This window comes from Trachymyrmex septentrionalis, unplaced genomic scaffold, assembly GCF_001594115.1.
Source record: "Trachymyrmex septentrionalis isolate Tsep2-gDNA-1 unplaced genomic scaffold, Tsep1.0 scaffold74, whole genome shotgun sequence".
Lineage (NCBI taxonomy): Eukaryota > Metazoa > Arthropoda > Insecta > Hymenoptera > Formicidae > Trachymyrmex > Trachymyrmex septentrionalis.
This window is the reverse complement of record NW_017305927.1, coordinates 1765537-1786079: the sequence shown is the minus strand read 5'-3', so window position 1 is coordinate 1786079 and position 20543 is coordinate 1765537. Positions and strand designations below refer to the sequence as shown.

Genomic DNA, 20543 nt, shown 5'->3' with positions numbered 1-20543 from the left:
CAGGTTCGGTCTGTATAAATTTATACAACGGAGTCAGCAACATCAAGAATTAGCTATCTTAATGGCTAAGTAAATATAACAAAATTAAGTTTATTTGTTCCAATGTAGATTAACGTTAATCTTTAATTTGCTTTTCAGCGTATCCTAAGATCTATTTCTGTCAATATAGATTAACTTTAATTTTCATTTAACTTATTCTTTATCTTCTTACAGTTCTAAGGATTAGAAAAAGATAAAGAGTAAGTTAAACTGAGATTAAAATTAATCTACGTTGATAAAAATGAATATACTTCTTAGAATTAAAAAAAGATGAAGAGTAATTAAACCGACTTATATGGCACATTTTATTTGAGAAATATCTTAAGAACTTTCTTAGGATATAGAATGTCCCTGGGAGATTTATTTTATATAAGGGAAATAGATCTACACATTAATAGTCTTTATTATTATATCTTAATTTGTTATTATATTTTGCTCGACCTAATTTACTTTTCATTTTTCTAATTCTTAGAATTAATAGAAAAAGGTTAAAGGGAAGGTGAGTCGAGATTATAATTTGCATTAGTAGAAATGAACAAGTGAACTGATCCTGGAAGCGCACTTAAGTTATTATAAATTCTCCCTATCATTACATATCATTTCCATTATTATGAAGAATCTCGGGAACGCAACCTTCAGTATAAATACACGTGATGATAGAGTACTTACTGAGGTATATAATATGCAATTTTGAAATATATATATAATACGATATCGAATTATTCTCTTATGCATTAGGTACATTATACGGAAAATTAATTCCGCGCTGGTAATAGATACAACGGTTAATAATGCGCGCACAATGTAATAGAGCTTCATTTTCAGGGCGAAACGTGATACTTATTATTTAGTTTTTATTATATAATTCCGGACGCGCGCGCACGTACATTATCGCCGACATTTAGCTCGGCGGCGCGTGCAGAGCTTTTCTCCGTGACGCTTGGCTGGTTCTATTGTTGCTGTTGTCGGCTATTAGAGTGTATGACAGTGTACACGATGCATCAAAAGAAAATCATAACCGATCCTAGCGCAGCGGAACGCGCACGAGAAAACAATTATCCTTCGATTTGGGCGAAAGTAATGGTGAGCTCCCGCTCGACGCCCGGAGAAAGTAATGGGTCTTCACGTTCTTAATGCTGATTCACACGCGGAATTCGATATACCGCACCGTGCGCGGGACGCATATGGACCACGGGAGAAGAAAAGGGATATGATTGGAGATCCGATCTCCGTGTGGGTGCTTGCATGTGCGTGCTTTCACTAACAGTTGAAAATGGATGCGGGCTCCGACCGGTATACAACTAATGTGACAGTCACGTACATTCTTTTATTTATATCTTTATATTAAATTTTATGTAAACACACGTCCAACCACACATAGAAATATAAGAAAAGGATGTAAAATTATGTAAATATAATATATGAAAAAAATTGCTTAATTTATAGTGGAAAAATATAAAACTGTGTGCGCTTCTACATATATAAATGAGTCTTCTTTTATCTTTAATCGTATAAATATATCATTCAATTAGATTAAAAAATTACAATAGCAAAATATTTTGTAGTTTCAAAAATATATGCACCATTTTTGTAATATTATATAACATAATGATAATATATTGTACATATATTTGCATTTTTTTACTCTTTTTTATGTTTTACGTTAATAACATAGATTAAGAAAAATTGTACATAATTTGTCAAATTAATGTTTAGATATATATATTTCTATAAACTTAACTTTTTATTTGTAAATTTATTTTTTGACATATTGTTTATAATTACTATAAAGGAGACTATAATTTTATCTGTAAGTTGTAACTTTATTTTAAATACCTGTAAATATACACTTTTAATAGTGAATTCCAAAATTACCCACAATAATTGTTGTAGTTTTACATGTAATTGCTAGAGGAGATCGCAATTCAAAGTTTTCCTTGTCAATTACCCTTTTACAGATATGAATGACGTACTCTTAGTCGCTCCTCCTTAGTTTTCCAATCAGATAAAAGAGTGTTTCAATTCATTACATGACTGTATATAATTCACTTTTGAAATTGGTGATAGGAACAGATTGAATTTTTTAGATGTAACTATCAGTGTGGATAATTATGAGATTATTTTTGACTGTTACAGAAAATCAACTTTTTCTGAGAGATATTTAAATTTCGGTTCACAACAACTTATAGTAAATGTCATAAAAGGGATGTGATTTACGAAATAATTGACAAAATATTGTTATCTCACCCAAAATTTCATCAAAAAAGTGATTAATATATATGATTACTGTTTTACTTCAGAATTGTTATTCTCTTTCTTATATATTTTCTGCAATGCGCACTAGAATAAAATATTATTGCAACATAACTATCTCACATAATGAACGAAATAATATCATTAATCGATACTGTACCATATATAAAATCCTTTTCAGAAGCATTCTCTCATATAACTAAGGGAATCAATTTGGAACCTGCCTTTTCCATTCCAAATACCCTAAAGAAATATATCACAACAGGTAAAGATATTTTAGATTTTAGAACCAATGTGGTATATAAGATTACATGTTATAATTGTGACGCATCTCATATTGGCCAAACCAAGAGACAATTGAAAACAAGAGCAAAATATTCTAAGAATATAAATAAAAGAACTGGTTTCCCATCAATAATAACTGGACGTAGAATGTCGTGCGATCATAATTTCAATTGGGAAGAGGTAAAAGTTTGGGAAATGAACCTTCTTATACAAAAAACTAATTTCGGAGATGGTGCATATCAAGAGACAGAGACATAGTTTAAACAAGCAGAGCGATACCGAATTCCTTGCAGAATCATATCTTTTAATACCACAGCTATTGTCCCCCACCTAACATTTTTCCCTTCTTTTGCATTTCCTCAGAAATCTATTTCCTTCAATTTGTTATTGCCATAGTTTTGTTGTTTGTTATGTCATGAGCTTTTGGACGTTTTTAAAATAATCCTTTCAATTTAACGAATTCGTGGCACCAATGCGCTATTATATATTTTAATACGAATCAATTATAATGGACATATTAACACAAGTAAGATTCTCAAGTCAGGTACAAAGCTTAAATATTAATTACATGTATTGTTTTACCGTTACACTTTACACTGGATAATTTTAAAATTAGATCAAGTCACTGGAAATGTATATCAGTTCGAGAATTCCGATCATTATATCACAATTGATATCTAATGAAATAAATTGATTAATGAAGAAATGACAGCGAAGTATGGAAATTTTATTCACCGCATACTTAGAAGAACTTTAATTTGTAATATTCAAATCGTTTTTAATATTTAACTTATTATTATACGATGTAAGGTAGAATTTATTTTTATGTATTAACATTGAAAAGGTTCTAGTTTAAAGACGAAACATTTGTTAAAAATTTGAAAGACATTAAGTATTAGTTATCAAGAACTAACTGACTCTTACCTCTTTTTATCTTTTACATATTAATCTGATAATAATTTGAATGGTAATGTTTTTTAAATCTGAAAACAATTCTGTTGGATTATCAAAATAATTATATAGTATGCTCAAGTATAATGAGCAACGTTAGAAAAAAATTAAGATATTTAACAATCAATTTAAGCGTCTTATGTAATTACTTTGATGATCCAATAAAATAATTTTTAGATTTTTCTAATTAAATGTTTAGCAAAACTATTCTTTCCGTCCAAGTGATTTTTAATATTTGTAGTAAAACAAAAAAATGCTTTTATATATTAACGAAGCTGTAAGGTTACATTTAATCCCGATCTTACCATTAAAGGGATAAAAACAAACAAAAAAAGAAAACAAATTTGAAGTTATTATCAAAATAATTAGCATTTATTATTAATATAAAGAAATATATCATATATAATTGGCCTGTTTTTTTTTCTTTTAGTTGAATTCCTTTATCGTTTATTTTTCTCCTTTCTCTCCAACGTAAATAAAAAAAGAGGAAAGATGAATGGTGCAAGAAGTTCAGCTGAAAAGAACAGATCTAAAAGATCAATGTACGCAGAATCGCGTGATCAACATTAGAACTCGATTTCACAATTTAATACATATATCTGTCTTTTACGTTCATTGAGGCTACTTACGTTCATTACGCTTGACGAAGCTTCAAATCTAAAAAGAAAAACAATTATCTGTAGTTTTGCTACTTGTAATTTGCAGGGAAAGGAAAGAAAAACAACAATGTCGGGAATCGCAGTTGGGAATTTTCAAGATCGGGGCAAAAGGCTTCGCGTCATAGTAATCGAACACTTTCACGATGAGAATCATCGTGCTCAACGTGGTGATATTTCATGATAACAATGGTTATTACAGGGGAAATAGCAGGCAGGAGATTTCGGATTCTTTGGAGAATCATATGAGCGATTCGTAACTCCCATCGCCGGAGCGACGGGTGGCACTGCGTGAACGTGAACTTCACATTGTCGTGCACGCAAGAAGTGTACTTTCACTTCTGGTGGATCCACTCGACGTAGAGCCAATGACCTACTAACACATCGAATCGTTCATCTTCACTACCACGATTGGTGATGGCCCGGCAAGGCCGTCCACCAAGATTATTTAATGAACAATTATGTCCTTCTACTCTTGTTTTCTTTTTGGCATTTCTAACGCTTCGAAAACTGATCCCTATTCGTCTACGGCCAACTAATGGTCAACGATCAAAATCAGTGTCTGGGAAAAATCTATTCATTACGCGTAGATACTTTTATGTTTATATGATAAAAAATTTGTTGATTATTTAATTAATGCAGAATTTTATTTTTTGAAAAGTTAGCAAACTAATAATATAATTACATAAGCGATTGAAAATATGGTGATTTTAGGTTTTAGGTTTTAGAGACGTTAATTATGAGGAAGCCTTATTAAAGTGTTACTAGCGCGTCGTTTTCTCTTGCTAATTCGTGAGTGATAATTTCAATCGACAGAGATGCTGATGAATTTAAGCACGTTCGGTAAATCTTTCTCGTGTATAAATGGCGTGATCTTTGGTTCCGGGTGAACTTCTTTACTTTCACTCGTTACGGAGGATCGTGACGCAAACTGGATTTCATCCCAACCAGTCAAGAGGAATTCATTGGCCACGTGGAAGTTATTTTCGAGTTTATTTTATTTGCCTTTAAACATTGTCGTTTATAAGAATTCCCTGTATATTTATGTCAAAATCATGGATAGTAGAATTTAAATATAAAAGAAATAATATCACAGAAACTGTGCCCGTTATACGAGCGATTGTAGATTATATGTTTAATAAAAAAAAGGAACAAGAGATAAAGCCTCTAAAAATCCTTACCTTCTAAAAATATAACAATAATAATAATAAACTTGATGAACGCAAATACTAAATTGGCATGTAGAATATGTATCATGTTTTCTACCTCTACATTACTTTTATCGTTTTGTAAACGGGAGCAATAATCATGGATGGTCAAAAGAAAGTTCTTGGATTTACCGCGAAATTGCTACCAATAATTACAGTGGTATGAATAGCGTGGTGTTCCTTAACCAGAATCTTCGATTCTACTTGCCTGCGAATCCGACTGCGATGAGCATTTCCTTTCGCTAGGAATCAAGAGTTCTAATATGGCGTCCGATAGTGATTAACGACTCGTGAAACTCGAGGAGAAAATCAGTCTGAATTGAGTAGTGTCAGATTGTTTACGATCCAAGTATTATAGCACATAGAAAGACCATTCGGAATCGTCTTGTCTTATCTGATACACATTTAGAAAAGTAAAATATAGCTTGTGTTATAGAATTGTATGTAATATACACCTTGTTACAATCGTTTTGTAAATAATAATTTATACTGTGTATTATACGAGGGGAAATCAGAAAGTAAAGTGAACTTGTTTAATTAATTTTGTACGTAGAAAATATTAGCAAAATACGTGTACATTATTTCTCAATATAATCGCCCAACGTAATAATGCACAATGTACTTTTTGCTTCCTGTTTCTTGCTTTTTATTTTTTACTTCATTATCTTGTTTTTTTCTCTTGTCTGAAATAAAAATTGACGAATTTCGAAAGTGACAAGAAACACGTGACAAAAACACGATAAAATGTTTTACAAAAAGGGAAAAAGCAAAAGAAAGAAATAGGAAGCAAAAAGTATTGTACATTATAGATCAAGCTTTTTATAACGGTCCACAAGTTTTCAAATCCAATTTTTTATTATCTGTGTTAACTTGTGGTTAGGTTTAACTTGATGTGTTTTATTCAGTGGGCTTCATCTGTGATGATATCCACCATTTATGAAAAAAGCTTCTGACTGCCCTCAAATCTACATATGCACCGCTTCCTAAATTCTAAGACAACTGAGGCCTCGTGTCTACGAGTATGATGCGCTCCTAAATTTGAGCGGCAATTGGACTGCGCATGAGACGATAAGATGAAAAGAGTAGCGGAAGGCGAAGCCGAGTCGAAAATCGGCCAAGAAGTGCAAATCGTACCGAGAGCTCTGCTATAAAGTATTAATTGCTCTTATTCTAATTACAATTACAGTTAATCAATTAACAATTAAATAATTGTATAATAATAATAATCTGTTCACAATTCCTTTTTGCAATTACTTCATTTAATTATTATCAGCAATTAATAATTACGAAATATAATTACTAATCGAATTGAGAATTGCATTATAATTGAATTATGTTGAATGATAATTGCATTATAATTGAATTGCATTATATTGAGTGAATTACATTATAATTGTAATTTGTAATTGTTAATTGAATTACAGTTTTGTGGACAATTCTCTGCATCACACAATGTAAGATTAATTTTAATCTCGGTTCAATTTACTCTTCATCTTTTTCTTAGATTTATTGACCGAGATAAAATTAATCTTACATTGATGGAACCAGGAGTTCCACCAGAAAAAAAGATAAATAGTAAATTAGAGTTTAAAAATCGGTGCATATACGTTTCCGAGGGCAACTAAAAATCTTCTTTGCGGATGAAATCCAAAGACTTATGGATCGTTACACAAAATTTCTTGCAAACTGACGTTTATAAGTGAGGAATAAATAAATTTACTTTACTTTCTGATTTCCCCTCGTATATAATCTTTTAATATATAATCTTTTTTTAAAGGTGGCGAAATCAGCTTGGTGAAGGAATTGATTATATCTTATCTCGTTGCAACCAAACGACGAGATCGCTTGCATCCTTTGTGGAAATGGAAAACGGAATGAAGATGAGCAGATTGACTAATTGAAATAGATTCACATGAACGCGCGAATTTCTAAATGAAACGCACACCGTTTGCAGAGATCAATTGTCGATAAACGGAGTCACCTAGTGAACTTTGCGCACTTGATCTCTACCAATTTCTAATCGTTCAGTAAAACGATGGATACATCGAGGCCGCGTCATTGGCTTCTAGCTACAGTCATCCTGAGTCTTTCCTCGAGCTTGATGACGAGCGAGATAGAGCAATTTACGAAATATGATTCCTCGGTTGTCAATATGCGAAGAGATGAAACCAATCATACTGAGGGGGTGGTGGCAATCCGCCGGCGAAGATACGTGCGATTTCCAACAGGATCTGCTTATCTCCTCGAGACCGGGTCAACGCCACATGGCAGGAATTTTGGGCCGCATCCGGTCACGCGTTTCATTCCACAGACTCAATTTCCAGGGTCGTGGAGGCAACACAAGTCCTTCTGGAGAACTCCCTCCGATTACAACAGACCGGTGATGTCCCATCGGACACCACGACTGATATTCCGTGACAACGATTTCCTGCCGCCGGTCGGAGGTAGCGCGACTTCCTTTTTCCAGCAGTCTAACCAGTTGCCAGATTTCGAGGACGATATTAGAGGTAAAATATCCGCTTTCTTTTTACTTTTCTCTTTTTGGAGTAATACTAAATCTAATCTTTATTACAGCCACTTAGAGCTTATATTTTCCATTTGTGGATTAATACTATTATATCAATCTCTTTTATTATTTCTGTTGGAATCTTTAACTCTTCTGTCAATAATTTTTTATTTTTTTACGACTATATTTCACAAAGTTCTAGTAAAAAATTAAAAAATAAAAACAAGATAAAATTTGTGTAAAATTGTTTTTTTTTTTTTTTCATTTAAAGAATAGAATTTTTGAAGTGTCATGATCAAATTCATATAAAAAAAATTTATTGAAAAATTTGATATGGATATCCCGTGCATTGACAGAAAGGCTAAAATAAATATTTAACTAAAAATTATAGAGTTTTTTTTTACTTCCATTATAATTTCTTGGACTATAAACTATAAATTGCATACAATTTCTAATATAATTGAAGGATTCAGATTCATATACGTTAAATACACGTTCTCAAATGCTTCAAATGCAGTATTAGAAATTATGGGTTAGACACTTCTAATACTTAGTAGACATATAAGCAATTTTTCATATAGACCTGCGTTTATTCTTACTCGTTATTCTTTGAATACACAATAAATAACTTTTCCCTTTTACTTTCTTCCTTTCCTTTGTGTACTCGCGTAATCCCGTCATTTCTGGTAATTCAATTTGCTGTGCAAACAGCGCTTCATCAACTGAGTGCTTAGAGAAGCGTACAAATACTAAAATACATTATTATATGAAACTTTCAAAGTATTTAAATTATAAACGAACCAACATATATCTCTTCAATTATAAACGAACCGACGCGATCGAATAAACTAACTTGCAAGCATATCTGGGATATGTAATGCCGGTGCAACAAACTGTGACAATCACTAATTTATCATTATAAATCATGTATATAAACCGTGTATACAAAAATGTTGGACGGTATTTAATATTAAACAATATTAAACTTAAAAGTAATCTTAAACAGCTGTGAGAATAGAGTCATTAACTCTCAATTTCTTTTCTCTTCTATAATTTTGAATAATTTGTTTGAATTATTTATTGAATTTGAAATTATGCATTTTTTTCAAGATCAAAATTGAACGGCCTATTCTTTTTGCAGGAAACATTTTTTTTCCTTTTGTTTTACTGTGACGCTTTTCCAGAATAGCATCTTTATTTCAGATCTCCGAAAACAGATGCCGGATGATTACCCTAGATTGGAAACAGGTACGTGCAACTCATCAGCGGAATTACAAAGTACGATAGTTAGCCGTAACGATGTTATTTCAGGAAATTCCCAATTCTTTCTAAATTTACGATTTCTGCTCAATTGATCGCCCCGATGACTTTGTCCTCTCGCGTAAACTCATAAAAATCGGATGATTAGTCACGCAATATTCTACTTCTTAATGGCGCGCAAAACTTATTTCCATTACAGTCAACGACTTCCGTCGTGGTTCAAGACACGGAAGTCATTGCGACATCGTCGACGTTACGCTTTGCCGCCGGACGGTAAATCGTTGTCACGCTGAACTAGTACGAGGTCCTTTTATGATTGCCTAAATATTTCTCTATAGAAAGTCTGTTAGAAAAACAATTAATATTACCATGCCGATATTTTTTTCTATCAATTGCACTTATTACCTTGAACAGTCTTATCCTAATAGATGCCAGCAAGATTTAATCGTTTAATTGTCGTTTAACACTACTTTGTTTTAGACAAATTATCATAGAGAATGAAATTAGAAATATGATCTTCAATTAAAGTGTAAAAATCAAATAGAAATAAAAGTTTAATTAATTCTTTCTGTTTGCTACACCACAGTCGGAAATTTATACTAAATTTAATACATTTCATGTTTTCCAAACGGTCCATCAGAATTTTTGTGTTAATTATCAAGATAAATATGCTAAAAAACATTATGTAAAAGTTAACACAAGAATGTAACACTGACACAATTTGTATTCAAATTGTGGCAGTATATTTTTTCAGTATAATTAACATTTATAATATTATAAATTAACATTTATATGTTAAATTGACATATTTTTATTCATTAATTATCTTCATATATTTACATTTTAAAATATATTATTTTTATATTATTGATTTACTTATGGATTGTGTTGTTTCGGCGATTAAGAACTATTGAACATTAATTTAATACAAAATATTCAAGTAACAACCACATTATCTTAAATTAACAATCGGATAAAAAATTTAATACAATGATTTTAACAAGAATCGATTTTAACATAAATGCAAAAAGTTTTTTATTCTGTATGCCCAGACTATTAGTTCTGGATTTTAACTTGCGGCCGTTTCATCTTTTGAAGTTCGACTTGGAGTAATCGGTGAATATAAAAACGGCGGCTTTACATTTCCTTCAATTATTGCTTGATTATTGCATTAAGCATTAATAATTAAGTATCGAAAAATTAATAATTAAGTATTCGGAAGATTTGCATTCTATAAATAGCTTCAACTTCTAGCACTATTAGGGCCACTGTGTGTGTCTTAAACTGTTAATATGTAGCAGTCACAATTGTATCTAGTTGATTGATATTAATAAGTTTTCAATTTTAATAATCGACATCCGATTGAGAGGAGTCGCATTCTCTCGGTATCTCTCTCATTCCTGTTGCCGGTTAATGTAGTCATATAGATTGAGATTAGATTAGTAATCGCAATGACGTCTTTCCGCACGCAAACCTGTTCGGACGTTTTCTTCTTCGGCCAGACTGGAATTGCGACCGCGCATAACTCGACAGTCGCTCAGGACGATTACGTAACTTGACACTCGTGGAAGACAAGAGTTTCCATATTTTCTGCAGAGATGCGTCAACATAAAAGACCGCTGTGGAAAGGCGACGATACATTGTGTGCGGACGGACGGAGCTGTGAATTTTTTCTAATGTGCTGGATGACTGCTGGCCTATTGGACGGCAGCTGCGGCGGCATTATGTACGCGTGTTGTCAGCGGAAAGACCCCACTAAAGCTCTTACTGATTATAACCTGATCGAGTCACCTAGAGATCAATCTCGGCCACTTCCACTGGATTTGTACACGGAGACCGACAGCGGCGATCGTAAGTCCTTCCTTCGAAGAGCATGCCATCCGTATTTTAACATCGCACTTGAAAGCATGAGATCTTATCCATAGACTTCTGTATATTATAACCGCTAACGCTTAGAATTCAATAAAAATGTAAAGCTAATAGCTGTATTTGCTGTAAAATAGTGTGCACTGTGCACTAAGAATATGTGCGGTTTAAATTAAATAAATAAATAAATAATAGATATTGCCGATTTTAAATAAAAACATTGAAAATGTCTGACGTGTTGTATAACTTGGTAAATACTAAGTATGAGTATATTCAAGCTTGTAATGATCAAAGTTAGATCTTAAATTTCGGCGCGCAGTTTGAATAATTGCGCGCCGAAATTTAAATTTTAATATGATATCGGATCGAAGATTGAGAATTTGCTTGTCAATTTAATTTAATTTGTAATATTATTGCAGTAATTTAATTGCGTTTGATAACATCTAGAAAAATTTCGGCGCGCAGTTTGAATAACTATAAAAATATGGTATATATGCATGTATATATATATATAGGATATAGATAATTCAGTGTGAATTATTTAGGCATTGAGAAGATTTAGCTTTGACCATTATAGGCTTGAATATGCTTATATTTAATATTTAATTTCATGTCTATCTTAATAAAATCTTATTATAATTTGGTAATACGTTAAATCTTTATATTTTATTTATGATTTTTATTCCATATTAAATATGACGGCTTCAATAAAAAGACCGCTGTTAACGGTTTACTCTGTTAGATAGCAAGGAGCAATGATAACTCAATCCGTTAAATTAAATAACATTTTGTTATTTTCAAAACTTCCATATACAATATGTCAAAATGTAAATCAATTTATTTCAATAATTAGTTTTAAAGTAAACAACATCCACAAATTAAAGTATATGCAGTTACTAAATAATAAACTTTTGAGCAAAGTTTAATTCTTGAGTGAATTGTCTGACTCCATTGTTTTAGTTAAATTAACGACATATTGAATAGTTGCTGCGGCGATTTATAGAAATAGTAAGACAAAAAAACTCTAATTGAATATAAATTGACGTTATGAATTTAACAGTGTAGTGTAATATATAGAAGTTTGTACATTTACCTTGTCTCTTAAATCTTCCTTTTTTCTCTTGTTCTTCTTCTAATTTCCTGTTGATTATTTTGTCATCAATTATTTCACATTATCCACACGTTCGTGTGTATTCCAAGCATGCAGTTCCACTTCTTTGCCGTTAAAAAAATTGCACAATTTCCTTGCCGGATGTCTTCCATTTATCGTCTTGAGTTCTTTTTTCTTTTTAATATTAATAGTTCTTTTATTCGTCGACACATATTTTTTGTTCCTTCGATCTTTTCTTAAACTGCATGTACGTGAGATACAATCCAAGCATGTTAAATAAAAAAGTTCTGCCTTTTCACATGCATGTTTGCCTAAAAATTATTTTTATCGGTATTACATATAACATTGTGTTTTTTCCACATGATTATCCATCTGAATTCCAATAAATGTCTGTTGACGGTCGTCTCCTTGATCCCTTTGCATTTTTCACAGCGAAGTAAAAACAGTTTTGTCAAAAGCAAGTGTTTGCTTGAACAAAGAAGTGTAATTTTTGTTGAATTAATGAATAAAAAAATTACACAATAGAAATCGTAGGTCACTTCTTACAAAGGAATAATATAAACTCTTGAAATTTGTAGAAAGCGCAACAGGCGAATGGATATAGATATCATAACAGCTGTCGTCGTTCGCGGATTAATTTTCTAGTGGTGAAACGCAGTTTTTCTGCATTGCCATCTCATAAAACTTTGGCGATCTATCTTCTTCTCATAATCTGCTCGATAAAACGCTTCGTTGCATTTGCGACAACCGTTTTTCGCAAGGGATCACTTTAAATAATGCGATGCACTAATATATAAGCGCATGAATTTATTCGCGACTAATTGAAAAATATCCTTGTAATACCCTTCGCAGTTCTAAAAAAAATAATTTAATAAATCTAAAAGATCTTTTACCTCTCCTATAATTCAAATTGTAATATATCGTGGAATAAAATTAACAGTTTTAGAATTTTTACTCTTCTCAAAGTATTGTAATTCAAAAAATAACTATACCTCATGTTTACATGTACAAAAATAGTTATTGTAATCATTGTCAAAGACATTATTTTAAACTGTTGATTTTATAATGTACATATAATGAGTATTTTATGATGATCTTAACTTCAATGAATTATAAATATTATATTGTTTAAGTTATTTATAAAAGATATAATAATCTAAAATAAAAGTATATATATATTTATATATATATATATATATATATATACATTTTTAAATTTTTCAAATTTATGTCCTTCAAATGATGTAAATTTAATTAAAAATATGATTTCCAATTACTATCAATAATCACTTGTTTCTATAATTAAAATTATTTTTATCAACAGACTGAATTTAAGCTAACATTCGAACAATCATGAATAATGCTATTATTTCATCTGTCAGGCGATGTTCGAGTAAATGAATAATATAGGACCACGAGTTACTTGATTATCGTCAAAATTACTTAGTTACATGTAATGCAGACCAAGGCTCAACATTAAAATCAGACAGAAGGAGTTATTAAAGAATCATCGCATTACTCCAAGTCCAATTTCGGCAAGAGAAGAACGGGGAAGAAATATCGTTGATTATTATATACCTTTGACAGTTTGCGGCTCGACTTAAAGGCGTTGATGGTCACAGAACTATATTTAAGCGTCATTACGCTTTATTGTAATTACAGGTTACGGCAGATAGAATTTCCATGTTCTGTGCACACAAAATAATTCAGGATTCTCACTGTTTTGTTTATCGCAAAAAGATAGCTTTTCGCTCACTACTTTATGTATATATAAATATTCTAATTATTACTACAAGAGTTCTGCCGTTCCTCCGGAATTAATTTACTTGACACCTGCTATATCTATTTCAGAAGGAAAAATTTGACAACTCTAGAGCAAATCTTCACGCCAAATAATTAGACCTGACAACCACTCTATAATTTTAACGGCGACACTTTAATTGCATGCGAATCCAGGCAATTGTGTTTTGCAGGTTGCGGCATACCAATCGTCTCGAAACAAATCGCGCAGAGGAGGATCGTCGGTGGTGACGAGGCCGGTTTCGGCAGTTTCCCGTGGCAGGTCAGATATGACAATAATGTGAGACACCTTGAGCTTAATACATAATTGAAAAATACAGAAACAGGAAATAATAAATTTCAATTGATTGGGAACTGTGTATTCTGATATAGACTGTTTCTAATATAGGTTGAAATCTATTATTCTATTCTTATTGTCTGTACTTTTCAATTGTGTATTAGGCTTTAGTTTGGATTTTGATAAAACTTATCGTCAAAATTGTTTTTTGACAGGCTTACATACGGATTGGTTCTAGCAGATGTGGCGGTACTTTGGTCAATCGATTTCACGTTGTCACCGCTGGGCATTGCGTTGCAAAGTGAGTGGGGGAACAATTTGTTTGCATACGAGTAGCTCATTAGCAGAAGTCGTTATCTCCATTTGAATTCTTTTTAACGAAAACGTAAAAACTTGTATAATTTTAAATAATTAATACATAATTTAATAATTACGTATTAAATTTTAAACTCAAATTATTGCTAATTAGAATATTTAATAAATTTTTCGAATGTTAGAGCGTCGGCGAGACAAGTCCAGGTTACTCTCGGCGATTATGTGGTGAATTCTGCGACTGAATCTCTGCCAGCTTATACTTTTGGAGTTCGAGAAATCAGAGTGCATCCTTATTTCAAATTCACGCCACAGGCAGACAGGTGTGTTCGCATGTATTACTAACAACACCTCATATGAATACCTCGAATGCACATCATGAATGCTGAACAGAATAAACTCTATTGATTTCACGTCTCTCACATTTGTTGTTTATCAGGTTTGATGTGGCCGTGCTTCGATTAGATCGACCGGTTCATTACATGCCCCATATAGGGCCCATATGCCTACCGGAGAAAAATGAAGATTTTCTAGGGCAATACGGCTGGGCTGCGGGATGGGGCGCTTTGCAAGCAGGTAGAACTTAGTAAAAAAATCGTTTCATTTATTCATTACAATTTTAAATTTACTTTTTATTTCTCGTCTTATAAATTCTCGATTAAAATACTTTAGCTCTAATTACCGGATAATTTCTTGCAGTATTAATATAATAAGCATTACTTTGGTAAAAAAATTGTTATTAGTGAAAAATATTTTTAAAAGTTTTAATATTTTTTTAAAGTAATAAAACTTAACATTTATAAAAATTTCTGAAAAAATATTTTAAACTTTTCCAAAATTTTTACAAGCTTTTTTTCAATTATGGAAAGAAAAACTTTATAAATTTTAGAATATTTCAGAATTATAAATATAACAGAAAGAATTATATAAAAGATTTTTTACTTTCTCAGAGTACTTCTGAAAAGTGATCCAATTAAAAAGATTTGAGAGAAATTTTCTAGAAAGTTATAAAATTATACAGAAACTCTGAAAAACAATTTCGAAATATTATAAAGAATTTTAGAAAAAAATTTCACAGGGAGATTTACATGATACATATTCAAAGAGAGAAATGAAGTATCCCACGCTTAATTTTATATTGATTTGCTACAAATAATCTTGTCATTAGCTGCGTTCAGCAGAAAAAGCAGCTTTGCAGCTGTTATAAAATTCTTTAATATGATTGGTCTTGCTCTTAGTTCCTCACTGGATCTGAATGTATTAACCAATTATATTCGAGAATTTTAGAATAGTTGCAAAGCTGTTTTCTCTACTGAACGCAGCCATTTACCTTTTGTCAATTGTCTCATTATACGAATTATTTTATTTAGGTTCTAGATTACGGCCGAAAACGTTGCAAGCGGTAGACGTGCCCGTGATCGATAATCGTCTCTGTGAGCGGTGGCATCGGTCCAATGGCATCAACGTCGTCATTCATGACGAGATGATGTGTGCCGGTTACCGCAGCGGCGGTAAGGATTCGTGCCAGGTAAGCGCTTTCGTCATCGTGGGTGCGTACTGTTTGAACGATGAATTATCGTTCTGCTTCCTTCTTCTCCCATCTCTTCTTTGCGAATGCGTTTTCTCAAGAGTACATTTAAATTTCAGGGTGACAGTGGAGGTCCGTTGATGTTGGAAAAAACTGGTCGATGGTACCTCATTGGCATTGTCTCCGCAGGTTATTCCTGTGCACAGCCAGGCCAACCAGGGATCTATCACCGCGTAGCTAAGACTGTCGACTGGATCACGTATGTCATAAACTCGTAACGCGCCCTCAACCGCGAAAGAACTATTCTCAGGAGGAGAGATCTTGAGAATCCTAAAGAGCTGCGAACTTTGCATGACACAAAGTTCGGGTATCTTTCATATCAGAGAATGATTTCCGGGATCTAGATCACATCTGAGAAATTATTCTTCGAGTGGTCAGTCTAAGAATCAACGTGACAAAAGAGTTTAATGAGAGAAGATTAATTCAAACTGACTTCCAGAGAACGGACCATGTCTAAAGAAATTAAGGAGATGCTGAAGCGACAGCTGAACTTGGTCGAGATTGATAATACAAACATGATGTAAGGATAAGAGGTTCGTTCGCGTCGTATGCTCCAGCATATTTCAATGTGCTTCTGCTATAGCTTCTAATCACTTCAACAAGCGCGTTAAAGTGAGTAAATGCTATGATAGGAGAATTTTAGAGCATGTTAGAGCATGCGACGCGAACAAATCTCAGGTGTTCCGTTGTGCATAATGGCGATAGTAATACTGGAAACAACCAATCAAATTTTTGCTCAAATTGACTTTCCTGCGTATAATAGCGCTGGCATATTGGAACAGCTAATTAAATTTTTGCCCAAATTTCTATCCACTTCTATCCTCTTTGGCACATGCGCAGAAAGAAAAAAAGTTACTGAGCAGGACAGAATATACATTTTCTGACTCTCAGATCTTGCTCACACTTTTCACTCATTGCTTGGATATTCTCTTCCAGTAGTATAAGCTCTAATGATAATTCATATGCACGTAATTTGCAGATTGATATAAATCTTTCTTTTTAAGCTTTTAATCTTATTCACATTATTCATATTACGGTCTTAATAAATCATTTATTGTTGCTTTTAATTTTAATTTCATGAACTCAGTATTTGCGCACGTAAAACGTTCAGTGCTGCATTGTCGTTTCCGTAGGAGCTATAAAGCTTTTGCATTAAAGAAACATCTACGTCAGGTAACAGCTCTACGAATTGAAACATTTTTTCGTATCGAAAAAAAAGTTAAAAACTTAAACTTTTTTTTCGATTTTAGTGTAAAGTCCACTGTAGCGCCATCAAATTTTGCGTCTACTTTAATCCTATAAAAGAATTTTTGACTTCAGTATATTCGAAGATTTATATCGATCTGCAATGTCCTCACAATTTGATCATTTCAGCATCTCCTTAAAGCCATTTTACTTTACACGAATGTCAAAGTATCGCAAATGTAGGTGACTTGGGACATTGTAGGTAACATGAGATAGCATGTACTTTTGTCAAATTTAATCACACATGGATGAACACTATAATTAAATTTAACAAAAATATATGCTGTCCCAAGTTATCTACACTGTCCCAAGTCATCTATATTTACGGTAATTTAAAGTGAAATCCATACGTCGTACAGTGGAACAAAAAAATCGAAGAACGCGTACATAAATAGAAAACTCGAGTTCTAGATGAAGAAATTACATTAAATTTTATATATATAGGTTTGAAAGGAAACTAATTATAAATCTGATGTCCAAATAAAAGGATTAAAAATAGCAGATATAACATTGCAGCAAGAAATTTTATAATTCAACATGCATAGGGTTATCCAGAATGGACCGCCAAATATTTCGTATGCTGATAGAGCGGGCTAAACTAAGTCGAAAAGTCCTTTACCATTTTGCAATTTTCGCAATAGTAACGAGATACTAAAATTTGCCGAATATTGGTCTTTAATAATTTTTTACTCAAGTATTATCAACTTTATAAAAAAGCAGCAAGAGGCGACAATTGTTTAATTTCTTCTCATAGAGTTCTAAGAATTTTTTCAGAATTTTTTATCAACTTTTTAATACTACATTTTCTTATTGGCAACTATTTTTACCAACATGAGAAAGTGCGGTATTAAAAAATTCTTAAAAAATTTTTAGAATTTTATTAGAAAAAAAATAAACAATTTTTATCTCTTACTATTTTCTGTAAAGTTGATAGTATACTTGAATAAAATTTATTAAAAACCAATATTTTTAGCGATATTTTGTAATTAATATCTTGTTAATTATTGCGAAATTTTCAAAATGGTAGAGGACTTTTCGACTCACAAGGGAAACATTAAGTGATGGGGAATTTTGATGCGCTTTTTACAGGTTGTTTTTAAGCAAAAAAAAATGTGTCCGGCTATTTCAGCCATTGGTCCAGTTTCAAAGAAATCGATTTTTTAAATAATTATTATAATAATTTAAAAAACGTATAGTATAAATGAAAATATCAATATTTTTATAAATTTTATTTAATGTTATTAGTTTTAATTATTTTTTGATTGTAATGAAATTTCATGAAATTATATATTAGTATTATTGATCTACAATACAATTTTATTAAAAAATTCCTTTAATTTCGCGGAAATATAGGCAAGATAACTCAAATAACAGACGAAATAATAAAATGCTCCAGACTGCGTTCCACTTCGCAACGCTCGCAACCTAAGAGACTTTTTATCAGGACGACAAGATCTACAAAATATCAAATTTTCGAAACAATTCAACCGAAATTCAATTTCCATGAGATACGGATCCTTTCTTATGAAACAAATAATTGAAATTAGTAATAATGTAATCTTCTTACAGACTCTCCCAAATTCAAACCGAAAAAGAATCTAAAAAACAGGACGAATAAAAGTCAACGTAGTTAGTATGCAAAGTTTAATTTTAAATTTTTATTCAAATTATATACTATTGTACGTTTCGACTCACTTTAAAGTCTTCTTCAGCAATACAAAAATTAAAATTTTACTTCTTTGCATGTCTAAGGAGAAGTCACCATCAGATTTACAGATTTGATATTGTACAATTCCAAACACGAAAGGAATTTGTTTTAAAACATTAGATTAAATAATGAGATAACAATGAAGTATAATTTTAAATTAATTACAAATTAGGAAAATCTTATTAAACGCATGTTAATCGTAACTCGTAAGAAACATGAAATAATTAAAACTTTAACATGTTTGAGAGCTGAAATGATGAATATAAAATAATTCATGTTTAACGTTGAATAAAGAACAGAATAAAATAATTTGGGACTTAAAAATTATATTAAATAATGTATCATACAATAGTAATAACAATAAAATACTTACAAAACAGAAAAAAATATTATTTCATTTTTGCGACTTTTGCACACGTCTTCGATTTCTGATTCACTGTGCGTCGCAGACATTGTCGTAATAAGGGATTTCGTATTTCCATCAATATCTTTTCAAAGTAAGCGAGTAAAGGCTCGATGTTTCCCTACCAAGTGTAATAATACAATGTTATATAATTATATTTCTATTGACATAAGTAGGCGGCGAAAGTGTTGTAATTTTTACAATCTGAATGTATTGTAAATTAAGCGTGTATGATATACGTATGAATTTGCGCTTAATAAATACTTTGTTTTTGATTTTATTACTGAATGATGAATTAGTTTTTCTTTCCAGTTGCCGTAATAACATTAGTTATATTATTTTTCCAATTGATCTTAATATATTTTAATGCACTAATCCTATAATAATTGTATATGATATTACAATTATAACTACATAGAACGGAATTAGGTATTACTTGAATAATTTTTTATTTAGAATCCCGTGTAGAAAATTATTAGGACTTAAAAAAGGATCTGATTAGTATATCTTAAAATTAATCGGGACCTATTAGGTTAAATAACTTGGGCCCTATGTGGCATGTAACAAATTCTTTATTAGGACCTTATAAGGAAAAATTATCAGGACCACATAAAGAAAAACTATCAGGGCCGTGTAAAAAAACTTATCAGGACCGTGTAAAAAAACTTATCAGGGCTCTGTAAAAAAAAAATTATCAGGGCCTTGTGAGGAAATATTATGGGAATTAATTTTATGGTATTTTGAAACTATCACCCATCCGAAAGCGAATCACTGTTGTTTGGACCTCTGTAAATCGTACGGAAATTGCTACTTCGATGATCCACGAACATCGAATGTTAATGAATGTATAGTTGTGAATGTATATCTGTCAATATAATCCTAATAGAAATTTGTTCAATTTAACTGAACATCCAGTCAGTATTTTTTTATATGTGCCCATACGCATTTTTAGGGGGAAACAATTTTTAGAATAAAAATTAAATAGCTTCAAGAGTACTTTAGTACTCTTTATATACTATAACAAAAAATTTTTTTTTTAATTAATTTATAATAAAAATTATTTATTTATAAAAAA

The 20543-nt window shown here is 31.6% G+C and overlaps 1 protein-coding gene across 3 annotated transcripts in view; it reads left to right on the top strand.

Moving 5' to 3' along the window:
* Positions 1-17121, top strand: part of LOC108754044 (serine proteinase stubble-like) — a 20392-nt gene extending 3271 nt beyond the window's left edge. Inside the window, exons 2-10 of one of the 3 annotated variants that reach the window (XM_018496074.1) lie at positions 7170-7899; positions 9102-9146; positions 10755-11009; positions 14109-14197; positions 14428-14513; positions 14710-14847; positions 14964-15100; positions 15895-16052; positions 16172-17121. In XM_018496074.1, the coding sequence (XP_018351576.1) occupies positions 7428-7899; positions 9102-9146; positions 10755-11009; positions 14109-14197; positions 14428-14513; positions 14710-14847; positions 14964-15100; positions 15895-16052; positions 16172-16330 (1539 nt within the window). In that variant the 5' untranslated portion in view covers positions 7170-7427 and the 3' untranslated portion in view covers positions 16331-17121. The remainder of the gene's footprint in view (positions 1-7169; positions 7900-9101; positions 9147-10754; positions 11010-14108; positions 14198-14427; positions 14514-14709; positions 14848-14963; positions 15101-15894; positions 16053-16171) is intronic. The other 2 variants (XM_018496075.1, XM_018496076.1) reach the window with 2 other exon arrangements.
* Positions 17122-20543: the final 3422 nt, after the last annotated feature.